Raw genomic sequence first — 16,475 nt, 5'->3', positions numbered from 1 at the left:
CTATATACCTTTTCTTTTTCTTTTCTTTTCTTCTTTTTTGAGACAGAGTCTTGCTCTGTTGCCCATGCTGGAGAGCAATGGCGTGATCTTGGCTCACTGCAACCTCTGCTTCCCAGGTTCAAGTAATTTTCCTGTCTCAGCTTCCTGAGTAGCTGGGACTACAGGCACTTGCTACCACACCAGGCTAATTTTTGTATTTTCAGTAGAGAAAATACTTTCACCATATTGGTCAGGCTGGTCTCGAACTCCTGACCTCAGGTGAGCCATCCACCTCAGCCTCCCAGAGTGCTGGGATTACAGCCACCATGTCGCACGGCAAAACCCCATTTCTACTAAAAATACAAAAATTAGCCGAGTGTGGTAGTGCACACCTGTAACCCCACCTACTCAGGAGTCTGAGGCAAGAGAATTGCTTGAACCCAGGAGACGGAGGTTGCAGTGAGCCAAGATTCTGTCACTGCACTCCAGCCTGGGAGACAAAGCAAGACTCTGTCTCAAACAAAACAAATCTACGCACTTGGCCACCTACACTTAGAAGGAAGCCTAAATCAATAACATATACCTAGATAAATTCAAAAACTCATTCTAAACAATAGTTTTCATCTTATTTCCTGCCAAGTCCCCAGTTTCCCTACCTTCTCTTAGATGGCTGTAAGCAAGAAACTTAAAAATCAAACACAGGTAATTATCCTGAAACTCATCCAATTCAACTATGACTCTATGTGGACATCAATACCCTTTGAATGTTTCCAGATTCATGGCCTCATTCACAGAGGGCCCCATTCTTCACGCCATCCCACGGCTCTCATAGTTCATCCCACATTTGCCATTTGGGGACTGTTGTGTGCAAGGGAAATATGTGATATGAGAGAGTAAGAATTACCGGGTAATGACAACTGTGAACTCTCCCCAGCACTTCTATTATTTGGACTCTAATGAGAGCCATCTGCTCTCCAACTGCACTGCAAGCTCCTGAGAGCTGAGACTGTCCTTAGTGCTCACAGGGAATAGCTCTGGACTTTATCCAGAAGTCCAAGATCAGTGATATCAGACAAACTGACTAGAATCCAAGTTGTGACCTATTACAGATGGCATCCCACTGCAGGCCCATGTCAGGGAGACCTGCTTTATGTGCCAACAAGCTATCCTAATACTACCCATCACCAGCTCAAAGGAAACAAAACTTATCACGTGCTTGTACAGATATCTTAGGATAATAACATATACATCTATTTGCTGTAAAAACTGGATATAAATCTCTTAGTTACGCATTATTATGCTATAAATATCAATACAGTATTGGGGAAATCACACGTCAAGAGAATTTGAGAGTCTGGCTTTTTAAATAAGCATTTTATACTTCTCATCTATTCCTATAGTGTTATTAGCAAAATCAGTATTGTCCATTCCAACACTGTATATAGTAAACATCCGTATGGATTAGACTGCTCATACAGTTAGCTAAACAGCAGCAAGCTGGAAAAACCAAACCCATGGTGGTTTTTCAAAAGCTCTTTCAGGCTGAGCACGGCAGCTCATGCCTGTAATCCTAGCACTTTGGGAGGCTGAGGCAAGCAGATGACCTGAAGTCAGGAGTTCTAGACCAACCTGGCCAACATGGTGAAATTGTGTCTCTACTAAAAACACAAAAATATAACTGGGTGTGGTGGCACATGCCTGTAATCTCAGCTACCCTGAATGCTTAGGCAGGAGAACTGCTTGAACCCGGGGGCAAAGGCTGTAGTGAGCCAGGACCACGCCACTGCACTCCAGCCTGGGTGAGAGAGCAAGACTCCATCTCAAAAAAAAAAGAAAAGCTCTTTCGACTGGTGTGGAAGCTCTTTCAACTGGTGTGGAAGGGTCTGCCTGCCTTCAGCAGTCTTGCTTAAGGGTAGATTAATCATTAAAAAGATGGCATTACATCTGTTTAAAAGCATTCCAAAAGATAACTGATCAAAGTCACAAACCTGTGTCCTTGGAAAGAATATATTTAGTGACATGTGTCTCCTCCATGCTCCTACATACCACAGTGAATGGAACTGACATGGAGTTCAGGGAAGATGTCACTTTTCATTCCCTATAGTCTTATATTGTTTATTTCAGTGAATATGTGCTTCTCTGGTAAGTTTTAAATAACCCACATTAGGAAACTCACAATGAACGGGTAGTGGGCGCACCTCTTCCTGCCTGCCTCCCTCATGCTTGCCAGGTGGAGCCGGGGAGGAGGGCGCTGGCCACGCCGCCCACGTGGGTGCCTTGGCTGGGCGGCTCCCTGGCTGTGTAACCTCAGGCACGTTACTTAACTTTCCTCTGCTTCAGTTTCCTCATCTGTGAAGCTGGGGAAGATTCTTGGGGAGTCCGAGGGGACTCATGTTCATGGCGCCAGTGGAGTGCTTGCCTCAGCCATCCTGGCCATGGTTGGGCACCACGATGGTGCTGATGGGGACATGAATGAGGAGGTGTATGGCCTGAGGTAAAGATCTGAATCCTCCATCTATCACATGTGGCTGTGTGCACGTGGTAAGCGGTCCAGCTCTGAGGGAACCCAGTCTCCTCACCTGTGGACTGGGAGTTGACAGTTCCGACCCCACAGGCTTGCCTAGGAGAGGGAACAGCATGCCATGCATGTGGTGCTGAGCACAGTACCCAGCACTTCCTGATGATCAGTAAGTTGGGGGGATATGAATACAGATGCTTTGTGGAAATTGAAGTGTTTCTATAAATGATAGCAAAAAAGGAAAAAAAACAAAACCTCTTTCCACTGAGGCTGATTCTTCATGCACAGAGCCCCAGCTTTGAAACACACTGCTGGGGCATTCCAGATGCTCTTGTGAGGGCCACCTGACCTGGGTGTTTGAAGCACGAAGCCGCCTGCCTTTGCTTGGAGGTTTGTTTTTTTTTTTAACTTATGGCTGGAATCTTGAAATCGTTAGTAAATATAAACGTGGGTGGCTGTGTCTGTCATGAGGGCTCATGTATTCCTCCTGCTGCCTACAGCTCTGCCCCTACGCAGCAAACGCCAATGAGTTTTTCTGGAATGATGCAAATAAATGAACCTAGGAAACATCTGGAAGGAACTTTTGCTTTGTTGAGACTGGTGAGTGTGTCTGTATACAGAGGCTCACCGGAGCTATTTTAGGAGTATCTATCTGTAGATGCTGGGCAGAGTTGGGTGATGAGACCCGGGTTCCGGTCCTCCCCATCCTGGCCACCTGTGGATCACTCCCTGGAACTCCTGGAGTCCAACTTCCTCACCACCACCAGGAACCCTCTCTTGTCCAGCTCCAGGTTTCAGAGCATGACACAGTGGTCAGTATCAGCAATTACCCCTCATGGGGAATTAAGGGCAATAAAGTCAGTCACTTTGAACATCACATAAGGAACAAAACCAGAAACAATTCCACAGAAATGATTTTTGTTAATTTCTATTTCAACTGTCAACCCCCAGTCCCCTCAATGGCTGGACTGAGTGGCAGGTACCCAGGTAAGCCCATGGGTATGCTCAGAGCACGTAGGACACCAATTGAACTGCACTGTGGAAATCGGGAGGGCAGCAGGCCAGTCCCAGGCGGGCTAGCCCTAGCATTCTGCCTTGGAAAAGCCAGGTCTGAACGAGGGATCTTGTCGTCCTGCCGACAGGAGGACGGTGGAGGGGCAGATGGAGGAAAACAAGGTCCCGGCAGACGCGGAGAACCTGGAGACTCGTCTGCACAACCACCTTCAGAGCCCTACCGCCTCCCTCGCGCGGGCTCGGTGGCTTTGGACCCATCTTAACGGCTTGGGGAAGGGCTCCCGGCTAGCAGGGGCCTACCTTGCAGTGCGTGGTGCTGACTGGAAGCCCGATGTTGGAGGCAATCACCACGGTGAAGGCGGAGGCCAGCTCGATCGTGAAGCCGCTGCAGGGGGAGCATGAGACAAGTCATGGGCGCCCTTTTATCAGCCTCCCTGACACCCAGTGGGTGCCAGAGGCTCGCCAGAACATTCTGGGGGGGTGACTGCCTGCTGCTGACTGGGCAAGATCGACTTTAACAGAACAAGAGGCTGCTCAATAGGCACCAAGGCTGCGCTTTCCTGCCACGGTCCCCAGCGGCCCGACTTTCTGATACCTTTTCAAAGCCCACGCACGGCAGTCACGTGGCCAGACATTCCTGCTGTGCAGTAAGATAGACATTTCTAAAACGGAAAAGGAAAAACTATGCTCTCATTTTAAAAATGCGCACTTATTACGAAAGAGTGTATTTCTCTCGGATTACTAATTGTTCTTCAAACCAATCTTCTAAATTATCTTTTATTAAAATGAATCTCAAGTGAGAACCAAAATTAGAAATTTAAAGTCTCTGTGTATATAGGAGGCTCACTGGAGCTATGTTAGCTTTCTCTGCAGATGTAGAGCAGAGCTGTGTGATGGGGTTTGGATTCTGGTCCTCCCCACCCCAGCTGCCCTTGGTTCCCTTCCTTGAACTCCTGAGCCTGTAGGAAAAGGAAACCTCCCATATGCTTTAAAAAGAGAGATTTCCCATCATAGATGGCTCCAAATTTTGGTCGTATTCTAAAAGTTCTGGAAGTTCCTTTAACCCCTGATGCAGCTGAAGGCTATGTGGTTGAGAGACCACATTTAAAGCCTCCAGCGCTCACCCACGATGGCAGGGGATGCCTCCCTGTCTGGCAGAGCAAGAGCTAAGGTAACCCCAGCAGGGTGGCCACTGAGAGCTGGCATGGCCAGCGAACTTTCAGGAAAGATCGGCTCCTGGGCCTGCTGCAGTCTGTGCCCTCCTTGCCCACCTGCCTCTGGCCCCCCAAGCTGGCTGCTCCTCTCCTCCCTGCCTGCTCCGCTCTCCTACCCCTCCTTGTCTGCCCTTCCCTCTCAGGGACCCTTCCCGCTCAGGGACCCTGTGGCTGGAGGCAGGGACATAGGGAGGGAGGAGGAGGAGGGGAGGTGGCATGCTAGGTGGGGCGGGGCCATTCTTGCCCACTGTCCCCTCCTCCCTGTGACCCACTGCTGACTGCCAGTGTTGAGCTGGCCATTCAGACACAGCTGGGCAGCTCCACCCAGGCCTCGGATGACAAGCCCACCCTGCCTGTCCACCAGCCCGGGCTTACCTGGATGGTGTGATGGGAGTGAGGTCCTTCCCCATGGTCTGGATCACTCTTCTCCCCCAGACCCAGAGGCCTGTGCAGATTCCAACACCTCCATAAAACAGCAGCCAGATGGGCGTAGCTGCTTCTTGCATTACCCCACCTTGTCTGTAAATCAGCCACAAGGCTACCAGGGGACCGATGGCGTTACTGGGAAAAAGAAAAAGAAAAAAGATTACATATGCAAGTGGCACTGTACACGGTACAGGTGACTTTGTTTTATTGCGCTTCACTTTATCACATTCCACAGATATGATGTTTCTTCCTTCTTTATTTCTTTTTTTATATTTTTTGGAGATGCAGTCTCGCTCTCTCACCCAGGCTGGAGTGCAGTGGCATGATCTTGGCTCACTGCAACCTCCGCTTCCTGGGTTCAAGCAATTCTCCTGCCTCAGCCTCCCTCCCGAGTAGTTAGGACTACAGGTGTGCACCACCATGCCCAGCTAATTTTTTTTTTTTTTTTGAGACGGAGTTTCGTTCTTGTTACCCAGGCTGGAGTGCAATGGCGCAATCTAGGCTCACCGCAACCTCCGCCTCCTGGGTTCAGGCAATTCTCCTGCCTCAACCTCCTGAGTAGCTGGGATTATAGGCACGCGCCACCATGCCCAGCTAATTTTTTGTACTTTTAGTAGAGACGGGTTTTCACTATATTGGCCAGGCTGGTCTCGAACTCCTGACCTCGTGATCTGCCCACCTTGGCCTCCCAAAGTGCTGGGATTGCAGGTGAGCCACTGCGCCTGGCCTTCGGGTATGATATGTTTTACAAATTAGAGGTTTGTGGCACCCCCACAACAAGCAAGTCCACTGGCGCGATTTTCCAGCAGTGCGTGCTCACGTCATGTCTCTGTCACATTTTGGTAATTCTCACAGTACTCCCAACTGTTTCATTATTATCATATATGTTGTAGTGATCTGTGATCAGTGATCTTTTATGTTACTATTATATTGTTCTGGGGTACCATGAACTGTTCCCATATGAGACGGTGAGCTTCACTGATAGATGCTGTGTGTTCTCCCTGCTCCACAGACCTGCCACTCCCCCATCTCTCTCCATCTCCTCCGGCCTCCCAATTTTCTGAGATATTGCAATATTGAAATTAAGCCAATAGATCACCCTACAGTGGCCTCTAAGTGTTCAATTGAAAGGAAGAGTTGCATGTCTCTCAGTTTAAATCAAAACCTAGAAATGATTAAGCTTAGTGAGGAAGGCTTGTCAAAATCAGAGACAGGTCAAAAGCTAGGCCCCTTGGGCCAAACAGCCAAGTTGTGAGTGCCAAGGGAAAGCATCTTGAAGGAAACGAAAAGTGCTGCTCCAATGAACACATGAATAGTAAGAAAGCAAAACAGCCATAGTGCTGATACGGAGAAAGTTTGAGTGGTCTGGATAGAAGATCAAACCAGCCACAACATTCCCTTAAGCCACAGTCCAATCCAGAGCAAGGCCCTAGTTCTCTTCAATTCTGTGAAGGCTGAGAGAGCTCAGGAAGCTGCAGAAGAAAAGCTGGAAGACAGCAGAGGTCAGTTCAGGAGGTTTAAGGAAAGAAGCCATCTTTATAGCATAAAAGTACAAGGTGAGCAGCAAGTGCTAATAGAAAAGCTGCAGTGAGTTCTCCAGAAGATCCAGCTAAGATCACTGATGAAGGTGGCTACACTAACAGCAGATTTCCAATATAGACGAAAGGGTCTTCTATTGGAAGATGATGCCAGCTGGGACTTCTAGAGCCAGAGAGAAGGCAATGCCTGGCTTCAAAGCTTCAAAAGACAGGCTGACTCTCTTCTCGGAGGCTAATGCAGCTGGTAACTTTAGTTGAAGCCAGTGTTCACTTACCATTCCAAAAATCCCATTGCTCTTAGGAATGATGCTAAATCTACTCTGTGCTCTAGAAATGTAACAACAAAGTAAATCTGTCTGTTTACACATGGTTTACTGAATATTTTAAGTCCACTGTTGAAACCTACTGCTCAGAAAAAATATTAATATTTCAAAGTATTACTGCTCATTGACAATGCACCTGGTCACTAGAGAGCTCTGATGGAGATGTGTAAGGAGATGAATGTTGTGTTCCTGCCTGTGAACAAAGCATCCGTTCTGCAGCCCATGGATCAAGGAGTAATTTCACTTTCAAGTCTTATTACTTAAGAAATACACTTTGTAGGGCTATAGCTGCCATAGATAGTGATTCCTCCGATGAGTCCGAGGAGTCCACTGAAACCTTCTGGAAAGGATCCCCCATTCTAGATGCCATTAGAACATCTGTGATCCATGGGAGGAAGTAAAAATACCAACATTAACAGAAGTTTAGAAGAAGTCAATTCCAACCCTCATGGATGACTCTGAGGGGTTCAGAACTTTAATGACGGAAGTCCCTGCAGATGTGGAAATAGCAAGAGAACTAGAAGGAGAGCCTGGCGATGTGAGCAAACTGCAGCCTCATGACAGAACTTTAGCAGATGAGGAGGTGCTTCTTCTGGATGAGCAAAGGAAGCTCCTTGAGACGGAATCTACTCCTGGTGAACATGTTGTGAACATTGTTGACATGACAATAAAGGATTTAGAATATTCTATAAACTCAGTTGATAGAGCAGAGGCAGGGTGTGACTGGATTGACTCCAATTTTGAAAGAAATTCTATATTAGGTAAAATGTATCAAACTGTATCGTGTGCTATGAAGAAATCTTTTGTGAAAGGAAGAGTTAATTGATGTGGCAAATTTCACTGTTGTCTTAATTTAAGAAATGGCCACAGCCACCCCAGCATTTAATCACCACCACCCTGATCAATCAGCAGCCATCCACATCAAGGCCAGATCCTCCATCAGCAAAAGGATTATGATTCACTGAATGTTCAGAGGGTTGCTAGCATTATTTTTAGCAACAAAGTATTTTCAAATTAAGGTATGCACATTGCTTTTTAGACATAATACTGTTGCGCATTTAACACATTATGGCGTGGTAATATACAAACATAACTTTTCTATGCGCTGGGACACCAGAAACCGTGTGTCTCACTGTACTGTGAAACTTGTTTTATTGGAGTGGTCTGAAACGGAACCCAGTGTCTCCCAAGTCTTCTTGTACATGGTGACTTCTGTCTGGAGCATAGCTCATCTTAGTGTATTTGAGGTTCACCTATATAATAGAGTCATGATCAAAATGACTTTTTAAAAAATTGTGGTAAAAAGCATAACATAAACTTTACCATCGTAATCATTCTTACAGTTTAGCAGTGTTAAGTATATTTACACTGTTGTGAAACAGATCTCCAGAACCTGTTCATCTGGCAAATGTGAAGCTGCACTCTTCAAACAAATTCCCACGGCTCCTCCCCACAGCTACTGGCAACCACCATAAACTTTCTAGTTCTATGAATTTGACTGCTGCAGACAACTCTCAGAAGGGGAACCATACAGCATTTTTCTTTCTGTGATCGTTTATTTCACTTAGCCTAATGTCCTCCAGGTTCATCCATGTTACAGCAGGTGACAGGACTTTCTTCTTTTTTGAGGCTGAACAGTATTCCGCTGCATGCACAGGCACGTTTCGTTTCCATTCACCTGTCAGTGCACATCTGGGTTGCTCTCCTCTCTTGCCTATTGCAAATGGTGGTGCTTTGAACATGGGGTACAAAGGTCTCTTTGAGACACAGTTTTCAATTCTTCTGGACGTATACCCAGAAGCAGGAATGCTGGGTCATAGGGGAGGTGGGAGGTCTGAATTTTTTGAGGAGCCTGCATCCTGGTTTCCATAGCAGTTACACCATTTTACTTCCCACTAACAGTGCAGAGGGTAACAATTTCTCTACATCCTTCACAACACTTGTTACTTTTTTAAAATGGTAACCATCCTAATAGGTGTGTAATTTGTTGTTGTTATTATTATCATTACTGAGACAGAATCTCCCTCTGTCGCCCAGGCCGGAGTGTAGTGGTGCAATCTCGGCTCACTGCAACCTCTCCTTCCTGGGTTGAAGCGATTCTCCTGCCTCATCCTCCTGAGTAACTGGGACCACAGGTGCCCACCACCAGGTCCAGCTAATTTTTGTATTTTTAGTAGAGGTGGGATTTCACCATGTTGTCCAGGCTGGTCTTGAACACCCAACCTTAGATGATCCGTCCACCTTGGCCTCCCAAAGTGCTGAGGTTACAGGCATGAACCACCATGCCCAGCCTATTAAATTAATTAATTTCTTTTTTGAGACAGAGTCTTGCTCTGTCGCCCAGGCTGGAGTGCAGAGGCGAGATCTCAGATCACTGCAACCTCCACCTCTTGAGTTCAAGTGATTCTCCTGCCTCAGCTTCCTGAGTAGCTAGGACTACAGGCACGCACCACCACACCCAGCTAATTTTTGTATTTTTAGTAGAGGTGGGGTTTCACCATGTTGGCCAGGCTGATCTTGAACTCCTGACCTCAAATGATCCACCCACCTTGGCTTCTCAAAGTGCTGGGATTACAGGTGTGAGCCACTGCACCTGGCCAAAATTAATTTTTAAAAGAACCAAGTTCACGACACAACAACCAAGTTCTTCTTTTCTTCCCTTTCTCCTCAAATTTCTATTTTCTCTGCCAGTTTTGGACAGACTGTCAGGCCCCTCACTATGGAGTGCAATATTTCCATCCCCACAGCCACCCTGCACAGCGGGCACTGTGGCTTCCGTCTTACTGATGAGGAAACTGAGGCCGGAGTTCCACCTCTGAGGCAGCAGAGTGGGCGCAGCCCAGGCTCCTTCAGGCCCTCTGGCCCTGTCCCTACATTGCTCATGTCTGTCAGGCCCCCGGAGCTCATGAGACCTGAGGTGCTCTTAACAGCTTCCCTGGCTCTTTTCTCCTCCCGCAGTCAGCTGTATAGACCGGGTGTCATTGAGTCACTGGAACTGGCTTCCAAGTCAGCTTCGGTCTCCCTTTGTGACCCTGAGTGTCAGATCCCATCTCTGACAGATGTCCATCCCTGGCTTAGAGGGGTGTTAGAGGGAGGGTGGGATAGGCCACAGCAGCTCAGTGCTGAGGCTTCGGGGCTCAACCTCGTGCTGAATGCATGGACTCCTCTTCTCACTCAGATGACTTCTAGAATGGTGCTTTCACCAGATGCCCTCCCTGCTCCAAAGCCAGAACAGTCTCCATGCTGCAAGCAACTGCTCAGAATTCTACAGTCACCCCAAGCAGCCACTGCCTAGTTGTTTTCTTTGAACTGAAACACTGTTGTGTGTGAGTACGTGTGAGTGGGCCTGTGTGAGCGCACATGTGAGTGTATTTGAATGCGTGAATGTGAGACTGTGTTGTTACTTTTCCATGGATATGTTTTTCTCATCTCCCTGTGTTTAAACTCCTAATGGACAGGGACCCAGTTCCTAGTGCTCTGCCAGTACCAGGCCTTCTATAAAGAATGCTCGATGATGAGGAGGAAGTGGGACAGCGTGGGGGCAGACAAAGTTACTAACATAGGGCAGAGCACACTGTCTCCAAGAAAATACCAAATAAAATACCACAGAAATGCCCATGTGATGCTGAGCAGAATAAAAGATGCACTTGTCTGCAGCAAGACTTCTTTTATGAAGAGCAGAGACACAGCTGCACGTGGGGAGGCAGAGTGCACAGCCCACGGGGAGTCACTACTTGCAAAAGAAGATGACAACAGCAGGGTCCCCTGAAACGTCAGTGGGCTGACCATGACCACGAACAGAAATGCACAGAAACCGAGCTAGTTGGGAGCACCATCCTCATCACGTTACACAGGGGAAGCCTGGGAGGTTAGGAATTGTTTTCCCCATTTTACAGATTGCGAAACTGAGACTTCAGAAAAGCAAGTGACTTGTCTACACAGCTGTAAGAAGACAGCAGAGACCCAAACTTGTGGTTCTTGGGCCCCAGGAGGCTGCCCTGCTTCCTAAATGCTGGGCCTGGGCGTGGGGTGGGGTGGGTGGGGTGAAGGTTAGAGAGTTATATCCGTCCCTGTCCCTACACACTTATTTGCAGGATGTCTGTGACATTATATGTGGAGTGACCTGCAGGCTCTGGTGGCAGCTCCAGCGGCTGCACCATGCAGTGGGGAGAACCAGAGCCCACAAGTGGGGCAGAGCCTTCTCACTGGGGTTAAAGATGCTACTGAAGGATGGCCAGGCGCGGTGGCTCACGCCGGTAATTCCAGCACTTGGGGAAGCCGAGGTGGGCGGATCACCTGGGTCAAGAGTTGAAGACCAGCCTGGCCAACACGGGAAACCCTGTCTCTACTAAAAATATAAAAATTAGCTGGTTGTGGTGGCACACTCCTGTAGTCCCAGCTGCTTTGGGAGGCTGAGACAGGAGAATCACTTGAACTTGGGAGAAGGAGGTTGCAGTGAGCCGAGATCACACCACTGCACTCCAGGCTGGGGAACAGAGCGAGACTCCGTTATAAAAAAATAATAATTAAAATAAAATCACCTCCTAGGAAGTTCTCCTAGCATCCTGGTATGGCATACCTTCTTTCTTGCTGTTTCCTCAGTCTGGGCGCGCTGCCTCCCACTGCTTGCCCCAGCACTCCTCCAACCAAGTCACCTGCTCTGCACCCAGCCTGGCCTGACCTGAACTCGGGCGCACATGCCCGCTGCCTGCTCAGCCTGAACAGCATCATAGCGCACTGGCCGTGTCTAGGGCCTGCGTCATCCCTAAAAGGTGGCAGCTCCACTCTTGCCTTGCCGAGGCCACGGCTCCGGTCCGGCATCAGCCTCTTCCCTTCTTTTCTCACATCCATGTCCAGCCCGTCGCCCAAAAGCCAGTGCCCCTGTCAAACGTACCCTGCGTGGCCCCAGAAGCCACTTCATGACTCCCCTCTTGGGGTGAGGCCTTCCGGTGTCCACCGGCCACGCGTTCTGCATCCACACACTGTAGACGTGGGGTCTCTACTTGGCCCCTTGAGCGACCGCCTAGCTCGTCCTGGAGGTCAGAGGTGTGTGTCTGCCTCAAGCCTCTGCACCTGCCATTTTCCTTCCTGTGGACGCCACATGACCACCCCTGCAGCTCCGTCATTGGCCAGCCCTTCCCTGGGTAGTCCAGGTTGCACGGCCACCCCTGCAGCTCCTGCCCTGCGTCTACCTCACTTTCCTGCTGATGCTGTCGCAGTCCCGTACACAAGGCTGACTTATGGGTCTGTCCACCGCCTGCGCGCCCTACCCCAGGCAGGGGCTTCCACCGGTGCCGTTTACTGCTGGATCCCGGCACTCGCACAGTGCTGGCACCTGGTGGAGCTTCCGGGACTCTTGAATGAATGAATGAATGCACCCACCTCACATCATTGCCGCCGTGAGCAAAGGACCCAAAACAGGCGGTGAGGACCTGCAGGAAATGGAACAGGAGGTGCACCTCGGGCGCGTCCTTTTCCTCCTTCTCCTCCTCCACAGGGTCCTCCCGCGGCTGGTCGGGGTCGGCCAGCTCCGATGCCAGCTTCATCTCCACGCCACCCTCCTCCGCCTCGATCTCCGCCTCCGCCACCGCGTTGCAGTAACTCGAGTAGCTGTCGTAGCGTAGTCTCTTCTTGGAGTAGGACACGGTGTCGCCCACCAACTTCTCGCTGTCCTCTGGGGCCGACGAGTCTGCAGCTCGGAAGGTGGCATGCACCGGCAGCCCGCAGATGGCCGCAGTGTAGCAGGTGTAGCTGTTGTTCCGGCGCAGCAGCCGGTAGCTGCTCTCCTGGGCTGGCTTCTCCTCGGGGCCCCTGTCGATGTGGATTTTGTGCAGCAGGTCTTTGTAGAGCCCCGAGTCTTTGTGCACCGTGTGGTACACGTGACCATCGCTCCTGGTATGGCCGTCGAAGCCGAAGGTGCCATTGGAGACGGGCGATTTCACAGAACCATGGGTCATGGACAGGGCCCTTCCTGAAAAGGGTTAGAGAAGGTCTCATTTTCCAGCCTTGCCAATATAAAGTAAGGAAACACTCCCCACTGTTTCATGGCACTTATCTCTGGAAGGCTGGGGATGACTTATTAACATACACTATCTTTTCTAAGTTGGCTGTAAAGGACATGTACTATGGTTACCATTAAAAACATAATAAACGTGGAAACATAACAAAAGGGCAAAACTAATAATGTGGTATTTTCAAAACATGTTAACTTCTAAAAAGTGTCTTCCAGAAATTACTAAGGCACTTGGCACTAAGAAATTCATCTTAGAAAAACTTCATACGTAAGACAAAACCCACTTTATGTGAGGTGGATATTCCAGGTGCTTCTGTTTTGGCTTCGTTTTTGGAGGCAGGATCTCAGCTATGTTACCCAGGCTGGAGTGCAGTGGTGCAATCATAGCTCACTCCAACTCCTGGACTCAATTGATTCTCCTGCCTCAGCCTCCCAAGCATCTGGGACTACTGAGGCCCACCATCATCCCGGCTAATTTTCTAGGTGCATCTTAAAAGGTCAGTCATACTGTCAAAGGCAGTATCTGAGATAAATCAGGCAAAACAAATTTGCTTTCTCTGGGCCACATCTGAGACTGTACCTGTTGCAGGCAGGTGCCTGAACCCACCTTGCAGAGGTGGCAGCCACTGGGGCAGGCTTGGGCAAAGCTGTGCTCCCTGGGCACTGTCCATAAACATTAAGAGTCTAAAGGACACAGAATGGTCTAGATGTTTTCTTTTTTCTTTTCTTTTCTTTTTTGAGACGGAATCTTGTTCTGTTGCCCCAGGCTGGAGTTGCAATGGTGCAATCTTGGCTCACTGCAACCTCTACCTCCTGGGTTCAATCAGTTCTCCTGCCTCAGCCTCCCAAGTAGCAGGGATTACAGGCACCCACCACCATGCCCAGCTAATTTTTGCACTTTTAATAGAGACCAGGTTTCACCATGTTAGTCAGGCTGGTCTCGAACTCCTGACCTCAGGTGATCTACCTGCCTTGGCCTCCCAAAGAGCTGGGAATTACAATCATGAGCCACTGTGCCCGGCCAGTCTGGACGTTTTCTAAGGTTTCTAGTTTCTGTGATTCAATGGTGAGACCACCTTCTTGGTTACAAATTTAGCTTCCTCCTTGCAACTTCCATAGTAAGCTGGATTAACCAGCGTTCAGCAATTCGGTAACTCCTGGGGCATGGAGATCTGCATGTGTACTGAGTGGGTGCAGCACAGACATACAGTGCGTGGCCCCAGCCCCTCTGGTGAGACATATGGTATGCGGCCCCAGCGCCTACGGTGAGACTATAAACCGCTCTTGGAAGAAATCACAGGACCAGAGTAAAGACTGCTCTGCTGACTGTGGAATGGTTTCCTGAGGCCTCCCTAGCCTCTCGGTTTTCTCAAATCATAAAACTGAAGGATGCTTTTGTGCATTAAAACCAGACTGCCCACAGCCAGGCCCAGCTGGTCCTCCCTAGAGGAACATCTCCGCGCTGCCACAGAACCCCAGCTCTCCAGGCACATCTTACCGTATGCAGCCCGAGGGTGGCTGCCCGTGGAGGTGCCTTCCAAGGCCCCTGACGTCTCCCCTGCCGCCCCAGTGAGTGGGATGGTGCTGTCATCGTTAGCCTTGGCACCTGGTAGCTCTTTAAATACTGGGGATTCTGCTTCCTGAACTTTACTGAGACTTTCGTCAGATACACGTGATAAAGCACCTTCTTTTTGTAATTTGCCTAAAGAAAACAGAGTTCTTGTTATTGAAACATGAACACTAAAAAGTGAATCTATATCTTTTTTTTTTTTTTCAAAAAAAATTGGACATATTTATTGAGGTATACTTGACACAAATTCATTGCACATACTTAAAATGCACCATAAAATCATGACCACAGTAAGGATAATGAGCACAAAATTTTCTCATTACCCTTTGTAATTACTTGCTCCTCTCTTCAGCCTTCTCCTCCCCTCCTAGTCCAGTGCTTGGGCAATCACTGATCTTCTCTCTGTTGCTATAGATTCATTTGCATTTTCTAGAATTCTTTATAAATGAAAGTATGTGTTTTCTTCTTTTTTTTTTTAATTTTTATTGGATTATAGGTTTTGGGGTACATGAGCAGAGCATGCAAGATAGTTGCGTAGGTACACACATGGCAGTGTGCTTTGCTTTTCTTCTCCCCTTCACCCACATTTGGCATTTCTCCCCAGGCTATCCCTCCCCACCTCCCCCTCCCACTGGCCCTCCCCTTTTCCCCCCAATAGACCCCACTGTTTAGTACTCCCCTTTCTGTGTCCATGTGTTCTCATTTTTCATCACCCACCTATGAGTGAGAATATGCGGTGTTTCATTTTCTGTTCTTGTGTCAGTTTGCTGAGGATGATGTTTTCCAGATTCATCCATGTCCCTACAAACGACACAAACTCATCATTTCTGATTGCTGCATAATATTCCATGGTGTATATGTGCCACATTTTTCCAATCCAGTCTATTATCAATGGGCATTTGGGTTGATTCCAGGTCTTTGCTATTGTAAACAGTGCTGCAATGAACATTCGTGTACATGTGTCCTTATAGTAGAACGATTTATAGTCTTTTGGATATATACCCAGTAATGGGATTGCTGGGTCAAATGGAATTTCTATTTCTAAGGCCTTGAGGAATCGCCACACTGTCTTCCACAATGGTTGAACTAATTTACACTCCCACCAACAGTGTAAAAGTGTTCCTTTTTCTCCACATCCTCTCCAGCATCTGTTGTCTCCAGATTTTTTAATGATCGCCATTCTAACTGGCGTGAGATGGTATCTCAATGTGGTTTAGATTTGCATCTCTCTGATGACCAGTGACGATGAGCATTTTTTCATATGATTGTTGGCCTCATATATGTCTTCTTTCGTAAAGTATCTGTTCATATCCTTTGCCCACTTTTGAATGGGCTTGTTTGTTTTTTTCCTGTAAATCTGTTTGAGTTCTTTGTAAATTCTGGATATCAGCCCTTTGTCAGATGGGTAGACTGCGAAAATTTTTTCCCATTCTGTTGGTTGCCGATCCACTCTAGTGACTGTTTCTTTTGCCGTGCAGAAGCTGTGGAGTTTGATTAGGTCCCATTTGTCTGTTTTGGCTTTTGTTGCCAATGCTTTTGGTGTTTTGTTCGTGAAGTCCTTGCCTACTCCTATGACCTGGATGGTTTTGCCTAGATTTCCTTCTAGGGTTTTTATGGTGCCAGGTCTTATGTTTAAGTCTTTAATCCATCTGGAGTTAATTTTAGTGTAAGGTGTCAGGAAGGGGTCCAGTTTCTGCTTTCTGCACATGGCTAGCCAGTTTTCCCAACACCATTTGTTAAACATGGAATCCTTTCCCCATTGCTTGTTTTTGTCGGGTTTATCAAAGATTGTATAGTTGTATGTATGTTGTGTTGCCTCCGGTGCCTCTGTTTTGTTCCATTGGTCTATATCTCTGTTTTGGTACCAGTACCATGCTGTT

At 48.1% G+C, this 16,475-nt stretch overlaps 1 protein-coding gene across 24 annotated transcripts in view; it reads right to left on the bottom strand.

Annotated features, from left to right (window-relative positions):
* Window positions 1-16,475, bottom strand: part of SLC20A2 (solute carrier family 20 member 2) — a 124,097-nt gene that overhangs the window by 4,117 nt on the left and 103,505 nt on the right. For all 24 annotated transcript variants that reach the window (XM_078347639.1, XM_078347633.1, XM_078347644.1 and 21 more), the window contains 4 exons: window positions 14,524-14,727; window positions 12,395-12,983; window positions 5,101-5,286; window positions 3,812-3,896 (listed from right to left, as the gene is read on the bottom strand). In XM_078347639.1, the coding sequence (XP_078203765.1) occupies window positions 3,812-3,896; window positions 5,101-5,286; window positions 12,395-12,983; window positions 14,524-14,727 (1,064 nt within the window). The remainder of the gene's footprint in view (window positions 1-3,811; window positions 3,897-5,100; window positions 5,287-12,394; window positions 12,984-14,523; window positions 14,728-16,475) is intronic.

Source organism: Callithrix jacchus, chromosome 13, assembly GCF_049354715.1.
Source record: "Callithrix jacchus isolate 240 chromosome 13, calJac240_pri, whole genome shotgun sequence".
Taxonomy (NCBI): domain Eukaryota; kingdom Metazoa; phylum Chordata; class Mammalia; order Primates; family Cebidae; genus Callithrix; species Callithrix jacchus.
The sequence above is the reverse complement of the archived record's forward strand: the minus strand, read 5'-3'. Positions and strand labels throughout refer to the sequence as shown.